The following is a 16,046-nucleotide window of genomic DNA, read 5'->3' as shown; positions in this document are numbered from 1 at the left end:
TGTATTAGTATTTATGTATTTATAAACATATTAGAATCATACCCGTGTCATACACGGTTAAGATTCACTTTTGTTTTTTACAGATTGTGTTGGGTTTGTAGCATGAAGGACTTTTGACAAAATTTACCAAATTCTTTATGTAGAACCTTTTACTACTTCTCATATATGCATGATAATTATCAGTTAAACAATAGCAATTATATACTAATTGTAATCATAATACATAAAGTGCTAATGATGTTATCACAACGATACACTTGAATAGATATTATGATTAGATATTCCTTCTTAAATTGGATGCAATGCTATAAATAATATCGAAAAAAAATACTGATTGAAATCAGTGAACTCGTATGTTCTTGATAACCATGAAAGTAATAGTAGTTGAAAAATATTCAATCGTATCATATGATGTTGTTATATGTGTGTTTTGTTAGTATTATATACTATGAGTATCTTTGATGACTCTTCCATTGTGAATTTATAAAATAAGATAAAATTGCATGAGTTACTCCTAATGTATTTCTCTAATTTTATTTCGCAAACTTTTCACCTTCTCTAGTAAACTCCCACTTTATAGTACATTGTATTAATCACCTTATATTAGTTAGTCTTACATTAATTTATGGGTTAGATTAATATTCATATTGATATTAACATGAATTTGTGGAATTTATGTCATCACCAATTATTTTATTACAATTACAATCACTTCAAATACAACTCTTCATTGATAATTTGCATTGCTCTGGGGAAGATGAAGAGATGGGTTCCAAAACAACTAGCTAACATTAATTAGTCTCACATTCCATTAAAATTGCACGGCAAGTCTGACACTTGACTTAACATGTTTGTAAAATACATTGCAATAGGAACACTTAACACAAAGTACTTATGAATTAGTAGATTGTATATGATGATGATAATATATACTCCTAACTTTTACTCCTAATATGTATTGTAATCTTAATTTATTTATAAGTTAAAACATAATCAAATGAGATTTTATTTTTTTCGTCTCAATGTAAATTTTATTAAAACTAATTATTTATAAATATAATATATAATTAGAGATATTTAAAATTGAAAAATACTTTAAATAAAATACAAAAAGTAAATGAGACACATATGATAAATACTCCCTCCGTTCTTTAAAGTTTCTATTTGTCATTTTGTGATGTTTTATTTGTTGTTCTTACAAAGAATTTTTCTATTTATATTATAATTTTTGACAAAAATAACATTACCTCATTTTAATATTTTAATAATATTTATGGTTTTCACATATCTTTCACTAACTTTAATTTAACATTTTCATATTTCCTATGGTCACCACATGTTTTATACTAACTTTATCAATATAATTTCTTATTAATTGTGGTTCTCATATTTTTCCACTAACTTTGTTTTTTTAATGTTTATGGTTCCCTACTCAATTAAAATAATATTTTCACTATCTATACTTTTTTATTTTTTAATTTTCGTGAATATTTCTTATGGGAAATTCATTAGAAAACGAAAGGAGTAAGACGGAGTATGAAAATAAAGACATATTTAAAAGTTTAAACTAAGTTTTGTTTCTAAGTATTTCTTCTATTTTTTTACTCGTATTTAAATACCTTTTTACACATTTTTCAATTGAATATATTTTCGAATTATACAAAATTAAAATTATAAAAATTTAAATATTATAAAAATATGCATTAAGACGAATAAAACTCGGCCTGTTTGGGTGCGACTCGTGCGACTAAAAAACCGAGGAAGTGAAGTATATTTTATCTCTCCTTACAGAAGAGAGAGAGTGACATAAAAAAAAATCTCCATTGAAACGTGAAAAAAGCTCAAGTGTCTCTCTCTTTCTTTTTCTTCATCATTGATCATCTTCACTAGCTGTAGTGAGGATTTTGAGGTCAGAGATCTTCTTTTTCTCGGTCTTTTGATTTCAGCTTGTTTCGTCAAATTTTAAATTTTGTTAGAAAGTTTTGCGAGTCAAGATTTTTCTCAACCTTTTTTTTCCTTCAATTCTGCTTGTATTTGAGGCAGGTGTGCTTAGATCTTGTAAATGAAGTTGTTTGATTAATAATGCGCTGTTTGATTTCTGCTTAAAGTTGTGAATTTGTTTTCATTTTGCTAAAATTACTGTTGTCAATTGCAATAAGTTGTTTCAAAATTGAAGACGTAAGTGGTTTATGAATGATATTTTTGAGTTTTTATTACTGGATGGTTGAATTTTCAGATAAGAGAGAGATCAAGCGGAGTAATAATGGCGCAGAGTAATTGGGAAGCTGATAAGATGTAAGTTAATTCATTGTCTTTTTTTTCATGTGCAGTTTTGTTTGTTATATGTTGCATAATACTTAATATTGCAAACGTATTTGGGTTTTTTTTTTTGTTCAAGAGTCATTTATCAGATGAAGATATATTTTTATGGTAATGGTAGTCCTTAATTGTAGTTTTATTCAGTTAAAAATAGGTATAAACCTTTTCAATTACACCATTTCTCTTATTAATGTATCACAGTTTTGATACAAATGGTACAACTAAAAAAACGAGGGAGTGTTATTTTATTTTCTGGTAAAGAATGTTGCTTTAATATTTTTTTATGAAATTTAAGGTTGTCTAATAATTTTATTGGTAATAATTTGATGCCTTGGTGAGTGAATTTAGAACTTTAGCTAGTTAGTTGACCCAGTCCCCAAATTGAGAAATCAAAATTTTTATTGCTGAAATTTATAGTCATGGCTGTCAAAGAACCAACTCAACCAAAAGCTTAAGCTAATTTGACCCCAAGATATGTTATATACTCTAACACGCCCTCATACGAGAGCTCTTTAGGCTAGAAGTATGAATGCAATACATGCCCTCTTTATACCTGATGCGAAATATTTCATTTAAATATAATTGAGATTCGAATCCTTGACCTCTTGACTTCTGATATTATGTCAATGAACCAACTTGACCAAAAAACTTGACCAAAAAACTAATGGTTGAGGCCCCCAAGATATGTTATATACTCTAAAATGGCTTATATTTGATTCTAATCGATCAAGTTTGTAGTTTTATTGGTTGAGTATTTGTGTCATCCTTAAAATGTTTACTGAGGCTACGTCTTCCTCACCTTTATTATTCACTAATTTTAGGTAACATATATTTAGATAAGATTTGAACAATTTGGTAAAAGGGCTAGCTGAGTTGAATTCACAATTTCAATAACTTTTAATAGGCTCAATAAATTTGGATAGGTTTCTATGAATCCATTATAGGCAAAGTAAACGCACCCTTATCATTAGATTTAGTTTGGAAGTTCCTCTAAGATTTGATTTTGTAATCCGTTTGGCAATTTTGAAATGTTCGGAAAAATTTATTTCATTTCTTTAGGTAGAAATTAATTAGGATAAGATTATTTTACATAACCCCACTTATCTGAAATGATGGGGAAAGGATGGAAAGAAGGCAAAAATTTGTAAAAAGATACTTTTGCGAAATTGTGGGGAATTTTTAGTGACGACAAATTTTGAGTATAAGTTGAAGAGGTATGATAAACAAAGGAGAGATACTCGGCCAATTTTGTTTTATTTAGTTTTATTATGCTTGCGTGAGGTTACAAAATCAAGGAATACACGTACTTTTATGATGTTAGTTTTGGATCTTTTTAGATTGTATGAGTTATTTATTTATATAAGATCGTTTCATGCAGCAAAGATTGTACTTGTTTTTTCATATTGTAATAGTAATTATCTTTGGTTCATTTATTGAAACAATATTTTTTTTTCTTCTTATCCTTTAAACTTTAATCGTTTTGTTCTAGGATTTGTATCGTTAAATGCCACGCTTGGGTGTTTCACTTCATGCACAATACTTTTCTGAATACTACATCCATTTATAGAAGCTTGTTCCACTTTCCGTTTTGAACCGTTTTTTATTTAAATACTTGTTCCACTTCTTTTTTTGGTTTTATTTTCCTTTTCTAGTCTTTAGAGTAATAATACCGCCCCTTTAAATGAAGTTACTCACCTCAACGACTGTTGCATTTTTGTTTCGCTTCCTTTTTTCTATGGATGTCCCTCAAACGTTACTTCTTAAATGTGAGCTTTTTTCTGATATGGAGCAAGAATCTTGCCATGCAGTACTAAATACTAATTATTAATTAATTATAATGAATTAATGACATCATAAGTTGACGTCTGTCAATCAGGCATTATTACTCCCCATTCCCATCAAAGAGGGAAGCCATCCGTCTTCTTTTAGTGAAGTGTTTATTTGATTGATGATTTTTGGTTCATGTTTCTGTTGATTTGTGGATGATATTCTTATTTTAAGTTTTTTTAGTAAAATATCATACTGTTCAAAGTTTTCTCTTCTGTTCTTTTGGCTGGAGGGTTTGTTTGCTATCTTGAGTCTAGTTCTATTTATCATAAGTTTCTGTTTTCATTTTATTTTGTTTCTTATGACTTTCTGAACAAGCAAGCTTTGGATGGAGAGGTGTAACCTCGAGAGCATTCAATATTTAAGCAGCTAGGTAGGCTGCAGCACATAACAGCACTAAATTTCTATTGAATTTAACTCTTGGTATGTGATTTTCTTGTGTATGTAGGTTGGATGTTTACATCCATGATTATTTGTTGAAAAGAAAATTGCATAATTCTGCCAAAGCATTTATGCTAGAAGGGAAGGTGGCTACTGATCCAGTTGGTAATCTACTATTCGACATTGTAGATTTTCTCATTAGCTAGTGTGTTGGAAGGAATCACTATCACCGCATATCACCATCATCTTTATTTTTTTTTTATTTTGATCCTTGTAGCTATTGATGCTCCTGGCGGGTTTCTCTTTGAATGGTGGTCTGTCTTCTGGGACATCTTTATCGCTAGAACAAATGAAAAGCATTCTGAGCCAGCGGCGGCTTATATTGAGGTACATTTTAAATTAATTTATTCAATTTACATTTTGGCTACTCATGTAATTCCTCAGTACAACAATGCTTTATTCCAATGCCACTAAGTGGTTCCCGTCTAGACGGAGATTTGGGGGTTGTATCACAATCTTACACTTTCAATAACAAAGAAGTTGTATCCATTTGATGCTAGATTGCAAACTTCATCTTCAAATTCGCATAAATATGAAGCACACAAAATTTAGTGAGCATTTTTTACTAAATTGTGACAATCTGGAACTGTGACCCTATCAATTATGGAGAAGTGTTGGACAGTCAGATGGAGATATGAGTTGTTAGTTACACCTTTGCTTTACATTGTTGACAAGTGCTAATGTGCGGTATTTTACTATGAGAAAAAAAATCTCCAGAGGTTATTCAAGTGAGCAAATAGTAACGAATGTAGGTATGTATATTTGAATTATATTTGAATAACCATAAAATCATCTGGTTCTAACATTGCCGAAAAGCAAAGTTTATTCACCGTGAGGCTTTTGATATTTATTGGACTAACCAAAATGGCGTCATAATTGAGTTTGTTCTCTGCTATTGTTATCTGGTCTGAGTAGCACTTCAGATTGGTTTATAGGGTATATAAATATCCCCCCTTCATTCCCCCAATTTGTTTTCTATTTTTGTTTTGTTTTTTTGGGGGCTGAGATCTTTAGAGGCTTAGGGGTAAATGTCTTTATTTTGTGGATCTGCGGTAACAAATAGATGTAAACAGATTACATGAACTGTTTGTGATTTTTTTTCTTTCTGAAATGGGAATCAGACACAACAGATGAAAACTAGAGAGCAGCAGCAGCTGCAAATGCAGCAGTTGCAACTCATGCAGCAGCGCAATGCCCAGATGCAGAGAGGTGGTCCTAATCATTCGTCCCTTGGAGGTCCCGTGAATGGTGTGTATATCTAGTAAATAGTGGGTGAAGCTAAGTGATTGATCATTTGGATAAATGAAGTCTATTTTGGATACCCTCACTGACTTTATTCCGATGCATCTTCAGGTATTATGGACAACAGGATGGCCATCCTCAAATCAGCTAGCAATCAGCAAGGGTAATGTGTAATGACTTGACAGAACTTTTAGGGATTGAGCTTTGACTATACCTTCCTTTCTCTACCCTTGGAACATATCCATAATCTTGTCAACTTTGTTGATTCAGCCAGTTGATCCAAGGTAATTCTGGAAGTATGTCTGCAGCTTTGCAGCAAATTCAGGCACGACCTCATATGACTACTGTAAGTAACTCTTGTTAGTTCTATTGCTTTTCATGCTTGTACTTCTCTCCTTTGTTTTTCCTGATAGGAATCTGCTTCTTGAATTTCAACTAACCATTAATGCGCATTTGGATCATGTAGGACCTCAAAAGTGAGGTGAACATTGGTGGAGGTCAAAAGTCTTTGCCCATGGACCCTTCCTCAATATATGGTCAGGCGATTTTGCAATCAAAGTCGGGTCTAGGGGGTGCAGGTTAGATGAAGTTTTTTTCCCTCAAGGTTTTCCTTTTACTTTTCTGCGTGATTATATTCTTTTATATAGGCGATAAGAATGCACTATATGAGAGAATTCAGCCACTTGTGAAAGTTTTTTCATTCATGAACTATGATGTTAAACTCGAGTGGGCTGATAGTTTATGTATGTGATACTTTCACTCTAGTTTAGGTACTTACAATGGAAGATAATATAGAATTATATGTGTTCTTTTCTCATTGTTTATGACAGTTCATTTCTGCACATTTCGCTAATTGTATTTCAAAGTAAAAGCTTATCAGTTCATAAGATATATCAAATTGTTAAGGGATAAACTTGTGCAGTTGCACCCAAAGTTGTAAATCTGGGACATTATCCATTTGAGTGTATGACAATCCAGCTCTCGAGAATACTTAATAAAGCTTCTAAATTTGTTTGTAATCTCTATCTAACACGTACATGATTATTAAGTCTTATAGGTTTTTTGGGCAATCTAAATCCAACCCTAATCCTATTCAAGCCACAGAGAATTAATTCCGATTTTGAATACGATTATATGATTTGACTACAAATCAGAGTCTGATGTGACTCAAATCCAACTCTGACCATTTCCAACATCCGACATTTACTTTGTCCCAATATTTAAGTTTCTAATTTATTTTAGACAAATTTTTATATTCTAAGATTTATAGACATATTCATATGATCATTTAAACTATTATTTCTGCATTCATCATGGTGTCAAACTCGTCTGAGTTTGCTTTGAATGACGGAGTTGACACGATTTTTCAGTAAATTGTTTCTGGGATTGTGTTTTTCTGGTCGAGTTTCACAATTATTGGGTGAGTTGAACTCAGTCAATGAAAAGTCGAGAGAGAGAAAGATACATATAGTGTATATAGGACTTGCTTCAACTTTTTGGAAAAAAAGGAATAAAATGTTTCTTGCCTTAATTATTGGGACTCTAGAAAACGCTAATGGGGGATATACCCCACCTAGACAGCTATTAGAGTTATGTATAGGAGTACGAGTGCTTTATTTAAATTACTATACCTATTATTTTGACATGAGCACATGACTATTTCATTGCGAGTGCAACTTTTTCTTTATTCTTTCTTTCTTAAGCTATTAGTACTTTGAATATTATGAAAGTCATAGACTATCTCCCTTTAAAGCATTGACAAGTTCCAATTTTCAACGTAAGTTAACTCTTACCCAACACATAAATAAACTTTTGATCAAAGATATTTAAATTAATAAGTGCTCATAAGACACAAATTTGTTCTTGATGGACTATCTCTCTTTAGTATATTGAATTTGATGATTATATCTTTTTTTAAAGTTATATTCACGAGACTATTTTTTTAGCTAATTAGAATTTGACCTATTGGAACTTATTTTAAAAGTCATTATAGTTATGAATTCAGGTTTTTTTAAAAATTGAATTTTGAAAAAAAGATATCATAACTTGATTTTGTCAGAGGTCAAAGAGTTGGAGAAAAGTTAAAGGACAAAAAATCCGAGTCAACGTTAAGTCAAAGTCAAAGGTGAAAAAAATGCTCAACTTATTCAAAGCCAAGTCAGAATGTGCATGGTACTATCCAAGCCTGTCCCATTTTCATCCCTAGACCAGTCCGTTTATAGAAGTTGTGCCTCTGAACTAAAACAAGTAAAATAATGGGAGTATTATGTAATGACTAAACATATTAGTTAGTATAACATAAGGCCTTTATGTATAAAATTAACAATGAACAATCATTAAATAAATGTAAAAGATTATGTAGATATTCAATTTAGAAAAATATTTTGAAAAATTGGAAAAAAGAATTTACAAAGCTACAAACCTAACCATTAGAATTTGGTTGTTGTTGAAATCATTTGTGTTCTACTTTATGTAGATGACGAGTATTGAATATATTTTCTACTACAATTAACTTTCAAAATGAATCTATAATCTATTCCTTAGCCGTTTTAGATAATATTACGTTAGAATATTGCTGAATTTTTGAAGAGATAAAATAGTAAATATTTGAAAGTCAAATATATTAGAGTTTGCCACATTAGACAAAAGGTCCTAATCTCAAATTAAACCAACTTTTTTTATGTGTAAACTATTTAAAACACTTTTATATATTAGCAAATATCACGCACATTTCTCTCTCTCTTTTTGACTTTAATCAAAATGGAAAATATACATATCATTATATATTAGCCTAAATATTAACATTAGCATTAAACTAAACAAAATGCCAGTCGACAAAATTTATACAACCAAAATGAAATTTCCAAATTGAGCAAAATAAAGTTTGTTTTGGAATTTTAAAGATGAATCAAATTTGGTGGTTTTCCTTGACTTCTTTGGCAGATGAAAGGGAGTAACAACAACTATGTCAGTGCAAGTAACCACTATTTCAGTTGCAACAACATCAGTTCTATCTGCACCACTACCTCTTCTACTACTTTTCAACTATCATTTCCTTAAGTATCTGTTATGGGAATCCCATTGTTTTACACAATCTCTGTTATGCACTAATTTTAAACCTTTGAATGGACCCCCCAAGTCCCCAACCAAACCCATTTTCACTCTTGTTGAAATTTTGGGTTTGGCTAAAGCCATGTTTGTTAATCACCCTTCCACTTCCAAACAGTTAACTCATACACACCTCTTTCTTCATGGTAAAATTTTGAATCATATTTTTGTTAGAGATGTCTGCTCCAATCTAGTTCTCATGAAATAGTAACTAATATCCTACTCATGTTGAAGATTGCAATCAATTGCTATCTTGATTATGCGCACATCTTGCTTAGGCATATTTGTGCCACAACCAACTGAAATGTAACTTCTCACCCCTATGCCAACCTTTTTCCTTATCTTTAACCCACTTTAAAATTGAGTTGGAAGAAGATATTTTGACTAAAGGACCTCTAAATTTGTTCGCAAATATTTTGCCATCTTTTTGTATTTTTAAGAAAAGTTGTGGGGATTGGAAATTGTATACCAATTTTTCTCCTTTAGAAAAGGAAGAGTTAAAGGAAATTCATGTCAACAAATTAACACGCCTAGAAGGTTGAGGGCGTGAACTCTCGGTTTTGGGTATATTAGATTTAGTTGAAGGTGACATTAATGATTTGCGTACTACTACCTTTGATCTTCATGTGTAAATTAATTAGATCTTCTTAACAAAATGGACACCTTGACGAAGGAAATAAAGAAAATGGTAGTTGAAGAAGTAGAAGGAGGTGATGGTGGGCCTAGTGGCTAATAAAATTGATGTTGTAAGCAGTGGTTACTTGCATCGAAGAAGTTTTTGTTACTTCCCTTCATCTTCTAAAGTCGAGGAAAACCAGCAAAAAGAAAATTTAATGCTTCCTTTGAATTTTAAAATTATTTTGTACAATTTGGAAATTTTATTTGGTTGTATAAATTTCAATTTGGAAAACCACCAAAATTGCTTTTGGCTCAATGGATAGAGCATCTGCATGTGGAGCAGAAGGTTTGGGGTTCGACCCCTACTGGGCGCAGGTATCAGTTGGGGGATTTCTTGACTGCGCGCATGTCTCTTTACTCTCTCCTTGGAGTAACGGGTATGATTTGTCCGCATCTTTCAGGAAAAAGAAAAACCCCCACCCGGACCCTGCCTTGTGCGGGATACTGGGAGTGTCCTTTACCTTACGTAAAATTTTAGTTTGTTGCAAACCTTTTTTTTTATTTAGTTTAATGCTAATGTGAATATTTTGGCTAATATTAGTTATAAGTACTTCCCGTTTTGATGAAAGTCAAAAAGGGTAGAAGAATGTGACTGCTATTGCTATGTGATTTGTAAGAATGCTTATGTTAATTGTTGTGTATATTATGAAATGTTGATTGTGCTATGCTACTTTGTTGTTGAAATATTCATGATATTGATAAACTCTGATGTTGAAATGTTTATGATATGGATAAATTGTTCTTATGATATGTGGTCCATTTTTGGTATAAGCTTTCATATGATAAGTTGACTACATGTAATATGTTGTGTTTATGTTGACTTTGTGAATTTGGATATTTGCTAATAAACAGAATTGTTTTTGGCTTATAATAATGAGATTAAGACTTTTCTCTAATTTGACGAACTTTAAAATAATTCAAGTTTAATATATATGGTTATGACTTTTACCAAGGTGAAGATTGATGAATTTCATTTGGCAAACTTTGTTTATATATGGTTAGATTTTCATCATTATAAGGAGTTGAGTCTTCACTAATAATTAATGTTGCCTTAAATATTAAAGGGGATTAGCTTCTCTGACCATGCTTATGAGCATTGTCTGCAGGTTTGAATTCTGGCATCAACGGTCTTCCTTTGAAGGGTTGGCCCCTTACTGTAAGTCACCTTACTTGTCAAAGTCCATGGATTAAAATAGACATTTGTGGAACCTTGCTTATTATAGATGTTTGCGTATATAAATAGGGAATTGACAACTTGAGGATGCAAACACCGAAGCCTCTGATTCAAAATCAAATGCTTTTGGCGGCACAGCAGCAACAAGTCCTGTCTCAGGGTCAGGCGCAAAACAACCTTGGAAGCCCACCCAGCTATGGAGATAATGATCCTAGAAGATTTGGTGGTTTGCCAAAGGGTAGCTTGAATACAAAAGAAGCTCAATCTGCAAGAAATGATGTCTGCTCTCCAATGCAATCAAATTCACCGCAGGTCTGTTTCTGCTTTCTGCTGCATAAGAAACTTTTAGTTTGGTGTTCATTGCCTAGAAAAACTAGTGGATGGTAACTTACATATATTCATTGACTGGATCTTTGGTAGGGTCCCCTGATAATTTTGGTTTATTTTATTTTATTTAACAAAATGTTGCCTAATTTGCACCATCCCCCTCTATCTTTTGGCTCAAGATCTGCCACTCATATATTAGTCCCATGACACTATAACTTACTAATAAAAATTCAATTTTTTCTGAGTTTGATTGCTGCTTAGCAAAAAATCAGTCAAAAGCCAGCTTCTAGGTGGTTTGAGTGCAAAGGTTGAAGTTTTGTCAACAGAGAACTGTAGTTTTGGGTTGGGTGCCTTTGTTGTTTTTACAATTGATTACTTCGTATAAATTTATTTTAAAAAGAGGGCTATCGTCTCAACATTTTCTTATCACCATTATAGTCATATGAGCATAAGTAATGTTTTTATTTGTGACTTTGTATGACGTTTCGATTAGTGTCTTTCTTCCCAGGAAACATCTTATCACAAAAAATATTGCGACTTTGGTTGGAAGAGATTTAGTATAAGTACAAAAGAATTGGGATGTTAATATAATCTGCAATCTCTTCCATGTTAATTTTTACACCGCAGAATTTTTGTTGAGTATATGTACTGACGCAGTAGGATTTTCTCTGATTTTTCATGCTTTGTGTGTATTTGCAGATGAAAATGAGTCAGATTCAGCAATCTTCTTCTCAGCAGCAAGACCAATTACAACAGCAGCAATTACAACAGGTTGGCTTTTGTCTCACGAAGCTAATACCAAGACCTTTTGTACATTTCTTTTTCTTCACTTCCCCCCGTTGTATTCCTTGCTGCAAACAGAACATGAATGTTTGTTCCTTATAGAATTTCTCATTTATTTGAACTTGAACAGAGTGATTATCCGGAATGAGATATGAAAAACTTTTAAAGCCAGTAATGAAATGTCATAAAGCCTAAACGCATACTAAAACCTCCCCCGTAATTTTGGCTTGTGCAGCTAGAAATCCGAAACCGTTTGGAACAATTTACCAATTGTGTACTTTGGGGTGCGAATTCTGATCCTCCCCCCCCCCCCCCCCCCCCCTTCTCCATCAGAAATATTGAGGGTTTGGATCCATTGTGCCTATTTTGGGGACACGGCTTCAGGTTTTGTCAGTTATTCACATTGTCTCCTTCCCTCTCTATCGCACACACATGCATATGCATCCATGCATATGTAGATGAAAGTGTTACTATGATGCAAGGGTTTGATGGTAAAGTTTTGGTTCCCTTGACAAAATTGACTTGCAACCTTTCTCAAAGAGAGGCATGCTTTGCCAATGGTGTAATCTGTTATTTATCTAATTATATTTGTTTCTCATTCTATCAAAAAATAATCATATCATTGTCAAACAGATTTAGAGTACATTTAATTTGACTTTTTCCTTTTTTTTTTTTCATTTCTTCCTCAACAGAATAACAGAAAAAGAAAACAACATTCTTCTTCTGGACCTGCAAACAGTACAGGCACAGGCAACACGGTAGGCCCTTCACCTAATTCTCCTCCATCAACTCATACACCTGGTGATGGAATCGGACCAGCAAACAGTATGCAGCAGGTTAACAGCATGCCTAAAAGCTTAATGATGTATGGTGCTGAAGGAACTGGAGCGCTGGCTTCATCTTCAAATCAGCTGGTATGTGAAAATATTTCAATAATATGTTTTAACTTGTGTGTGTTGGCTATTTTCAGTGGTGAATGTTTGTTAAGGCCCAAAGGGGCTCAGCCATAGAAAAAAACGCGCGGATCTCATCGCGATTGCGGTAACGGTCGCAATGTCACGGGCACGGCTCGCAGCGTTGTTACGACTCGTTTCGCGGACATCATATTGTGAATGTTAACTAGAAAAAAAATTTATTTATCATAGTCATTCAAGTTTTCTAGAAAATATATGTAAATTTAAACTTATAATAGACCTTTTATTTAGAATCTAATTCGCTTAAAAAGAGATATTAATGGCTAATATGATAGAAATTTCCATATACAACCAGACATTATAATTATGCAATTTAAGAAGTTTAGTTTATTCAAAATGGTTTTTTAATATTTATTTTTCATTTTTTTTATACAGGATGATATAGAGCAGTTTGGAGATGTTGGCTCTTTAGATGATAATGTGGAGTCGTTCCTGTCACATGATGGAGGAGATGGAAAGGATCTCTATGGAACACTTAAGCAAAGTCCAGCTGAGCCCAAAGCAGAGCCCTCCAAGGGTAGATGTGCTAGTTCACTCAATTGCGCTTGATCGGCATGATTTCCTTTATATTATTTTCTCATTGAAGCTACTGTGTTATCAGGCTTTTCGTTTTCTGAAGTGGGATGTATACGTACGAGGAATAAGGTCACTAGCTGTCATTTTTCTTCAGATGGGAAGTACCTGGCTAGTGCTGGACATGACAAGAAGGTATTATGTTTTATATGCATCACTTGCCATTGATTGATGTATATATCTTGTTCTTCAATTTCTCTGCACTAGAAATATTTCACATCCCTAAAATTCGCCTTTCTTGCATAATATCCACACACTTTTGCAAGCGTACAAATGTAAAATGTATTTGCCTCTCTCAATTAGGCTGTGCTCTGGAACATGGATAATTTGCAAACAGAGAGTACTCTTGAAGATCATCAGCTTATAATCACAGATGTTCGTTTCAGGCCAAATTCTACCCATCTAGCAACTGCTTCATTTGATGGATCTGTGAGACTATGGGATGCTTCCAATGTCAGTTTGCAATTTTCAGTTTTTTTAATTGTTTTCCTCTTTTCTTTTTCAAAAACTAAAAATAAATTAAAATTAACATGTTGGCTTTCTCCTTGCAGCCTAGCTATTGCATGAATGTCTACACCGGAAGAGGAAACCCTGTTATGTCTCTTGATTTTCATCCTAAGAAAAATGATCTTTTCTGTTTTTGCGACAGTAACAATGAAATTCACTACTGGAGCATAAGTCCATTTGCACCAATGCGTATGTCCAAGGTTAGTTGCCTTTTATAGTTTTATAATTTAGTTTTTACATAAAACTAATAAGGATGATTACCATTATATAGTAAGCCATCCTTCTATAATCATCTAGTTTGCATCATAGACACTAAATATTGGGTAAAGCAGGGAGGTACTGCACAAGTGAGATTCCAACCAAGAGTCGGACAGCTTCTTGCAGCTGCATCAGATAAAGTTGTTACCATTTTTGATGTTGAGTCAGACAGGACGATACACTCTTTCCAGGTTAGTTTGAAGATTAGGCATACTAATTTCCAGTGAAGTATACTCCCTTGTGATCATGGAGGTGCTTATTTTTGGTTATTAAAGTGTTCAACATTTTTGCAATTGACATTTTACTTGCCTTTTGCGAGTAGCCACACTCTGATGTTGTGAACTACATTTGCTGGGATTCAAGTGGAGAACTTCTGGCTTCTGTCAGTCAGGATAGTGTTAAAGTTTGGTCGTTGAGTTCCGGAGAATGCATACATGAGCTGGGCGCAACTGGGAATCAGTTCCATTCTTGTGTATTTCATCCCAGTTTTCCAACACTTCTGGTGGTTGGAGGAGCAAGGGTAAGTTCTATTCCTTGATGGAGAATCTTTGTTGCTATCCTGAGATCTCTTCTTTTCTTTTTTTTTTCTGGGAGGGAGATGAGGGTGTGGGTGAGGAGTGGTGGTGTTAGGGCCGGTGATCTGATTTTTTAACAACCTTAAAGAAGTGCTGTTGCGGAACATACAGGACATGGGAACCTATTTTTCTGTTCGAATTACTGCCTTAAGACTAACTGGATTACTAAACTCTAGGCCAAGGCCTAGACCAGCAATGATTGACACACTATCAAATACCTTCCATAATAAAGTTGTGGTACTTGAATAATGAGTAAAAAATGCCAACCTACCGGTTAGCTGGTGGGAGTGCTACGAATGGGTTCACCGCTCATACATGAATCTTACTGCTTTTTAGTTATCACCGAAAGCATCTGAGTTACATCTACTGGTAAGGCAGTGTGTACTGTCACCAGTATTGTTTGGATGTTTAAATGCTTTACTGGATATTTTAGTAGCTTTTTTTTGTCATTTCCATATAATTGAATATTATGTGCCCATGGGGACTTCATCGAGATTATTTACAGAATCTATGATGGTTTACTTTTTTACAAAATAAGAAAAGGAAAGAAATCGCTTTTAATTTACAAATAAACTGGAGTTTCCATTATGTTTACAGTCCTTGGAGTTGTGGAACATGGCTGAAAATAGGAGCATGACAGTCTCAGCACACGATAACATTGTATCAGCTTTGGCAGCGTCTGTCACTGGTATGATTGCCTCAGCAGGGCATGATTACTCTGTTAAGCTGTGGAAATGAAAAGGGTCGTTATGAGTAATTTCCTATGATCCTAACAAGTATTGTTCCAAAAGTTCATAAAATTCCGGGAAGTAAATGCTCGTGCTCCAGAATGTAATAGTTGCTCTATCTCGTTGTAATGAATCATACGGGAGTTGAGCCAAGTCGGAGTGTTGATGGAGATATAGAAGATGACAGAGACTATGTTTCCTGAAAAAGTTGCTAGCACCGCCTTTTAATGTTTATTTTTTAGCTTGTCTTGTATTTGGCTTGTACTTGTGTAGTTTAATTTATTATGTTCAAATTTCCTTCCCCGTCTCTCCTATTTATGTTACTCCTACTTAATTATGTTCAATTTTTGTTAGTTTTCTGTCGGTAGAATGTTTTTTCTGAAGACGGCAGCTATGAACTTGTAAAGTCTTGGTCTTGTAACACTTTTCTATATGATTCTTAGTTGTTTGATAATGCATTTTGTTCTATCGGCGCTAAGGCGTATGTCAAGACTCACTACTCACCAGTGCATTTGCCAGTGTCGAAACTGGA

General features: G+C 33.4%; 1 protein-coding gene across 1 annotated transcript; it reads left to right on the top strand.

The window, feature by feature from the left end:
• The first annotated feature begins 1,732 nt into the window (after positions 1–1,732).
• On the top strand, positions 1,733–16,010 carry LOC130813112 (transcriptional corepressor LEUNIG_HOMOLOG). Its single transcript, XM_057678844.1, has 19 exons — positions 1,733–1,909; positions 2,237–2,295; positions 4,595–4,692; positions 4,805–4,914; positions 5,709–5,835; positions 5,941–5,992; positions 6,100–6,175; positions 6,296–6,407; positions 10,722–10,771; positions 10,859–11,101; positions 11,816–11,887; positions 12,592–12,813; positions 13,249–13,390; positions 13,475–13,581; positions 13,750–13,899; positions 13,998–14,153; positions 14,286–14,402; positions 14,534–14,731; positions 15,384–16,010. The coding sequence occupies exons 2-19, from the start codon at positions 2,264–2,266 to the stop codon at positions 15,522–15,524; spliced, it is 2,205 nt and encodes a 734-aa protein (XP_057534827.1). The 5' UTR covers positions 1,733–1,909; positions 2,237–2,263; the 3' UTR covers positions 15,525–16,010.
• Positions 16,011–16,046: the final 36 nt, after the last annotated feature.

The sequence above is a fragment of the Amaranthus tricolor genome, chromosome 5, assembly GCF_026212465.1.
Source record: "Amaranthus tricolor cultivar Red isolate AtriRed21 chromosome 5, ASM2621246v1, whole genome shotgun sequence".
NCBI lineage: Eukaryota > Viridiplantae > Streptophyta > Magnoliopsida > Caryophyllales > Amaranthaceae > Amaranthus > Amaranthus tricolor.
The sequence above is the reverse complement of the archived record's forward strand: the minus strand, read 5'-3'. Positions and strand labels throughout refer to the sequence as shown.

Coding starts and splice junctions, on each gene's coding strand:
- LOC130813112 (XM_057678844.1), top strand. CDS start 2,264: ATGGCGCAGAGTAATTGGGAAGCTGATAAGAT. Junction 5,836..5,940: donor CCTTGGAGGTCCCGTGAATG/GTGTGTATATCT, acceptor ATGCATCTTCAG/GTATTATGGACAACAGGATG. Junction 6,176..6,295: donor CACGACCTCATATGACTACT/GTAAGTAACTCT, acceptor TGGATCATGTAG/GACCTCAAAAGTGAGGTGAA.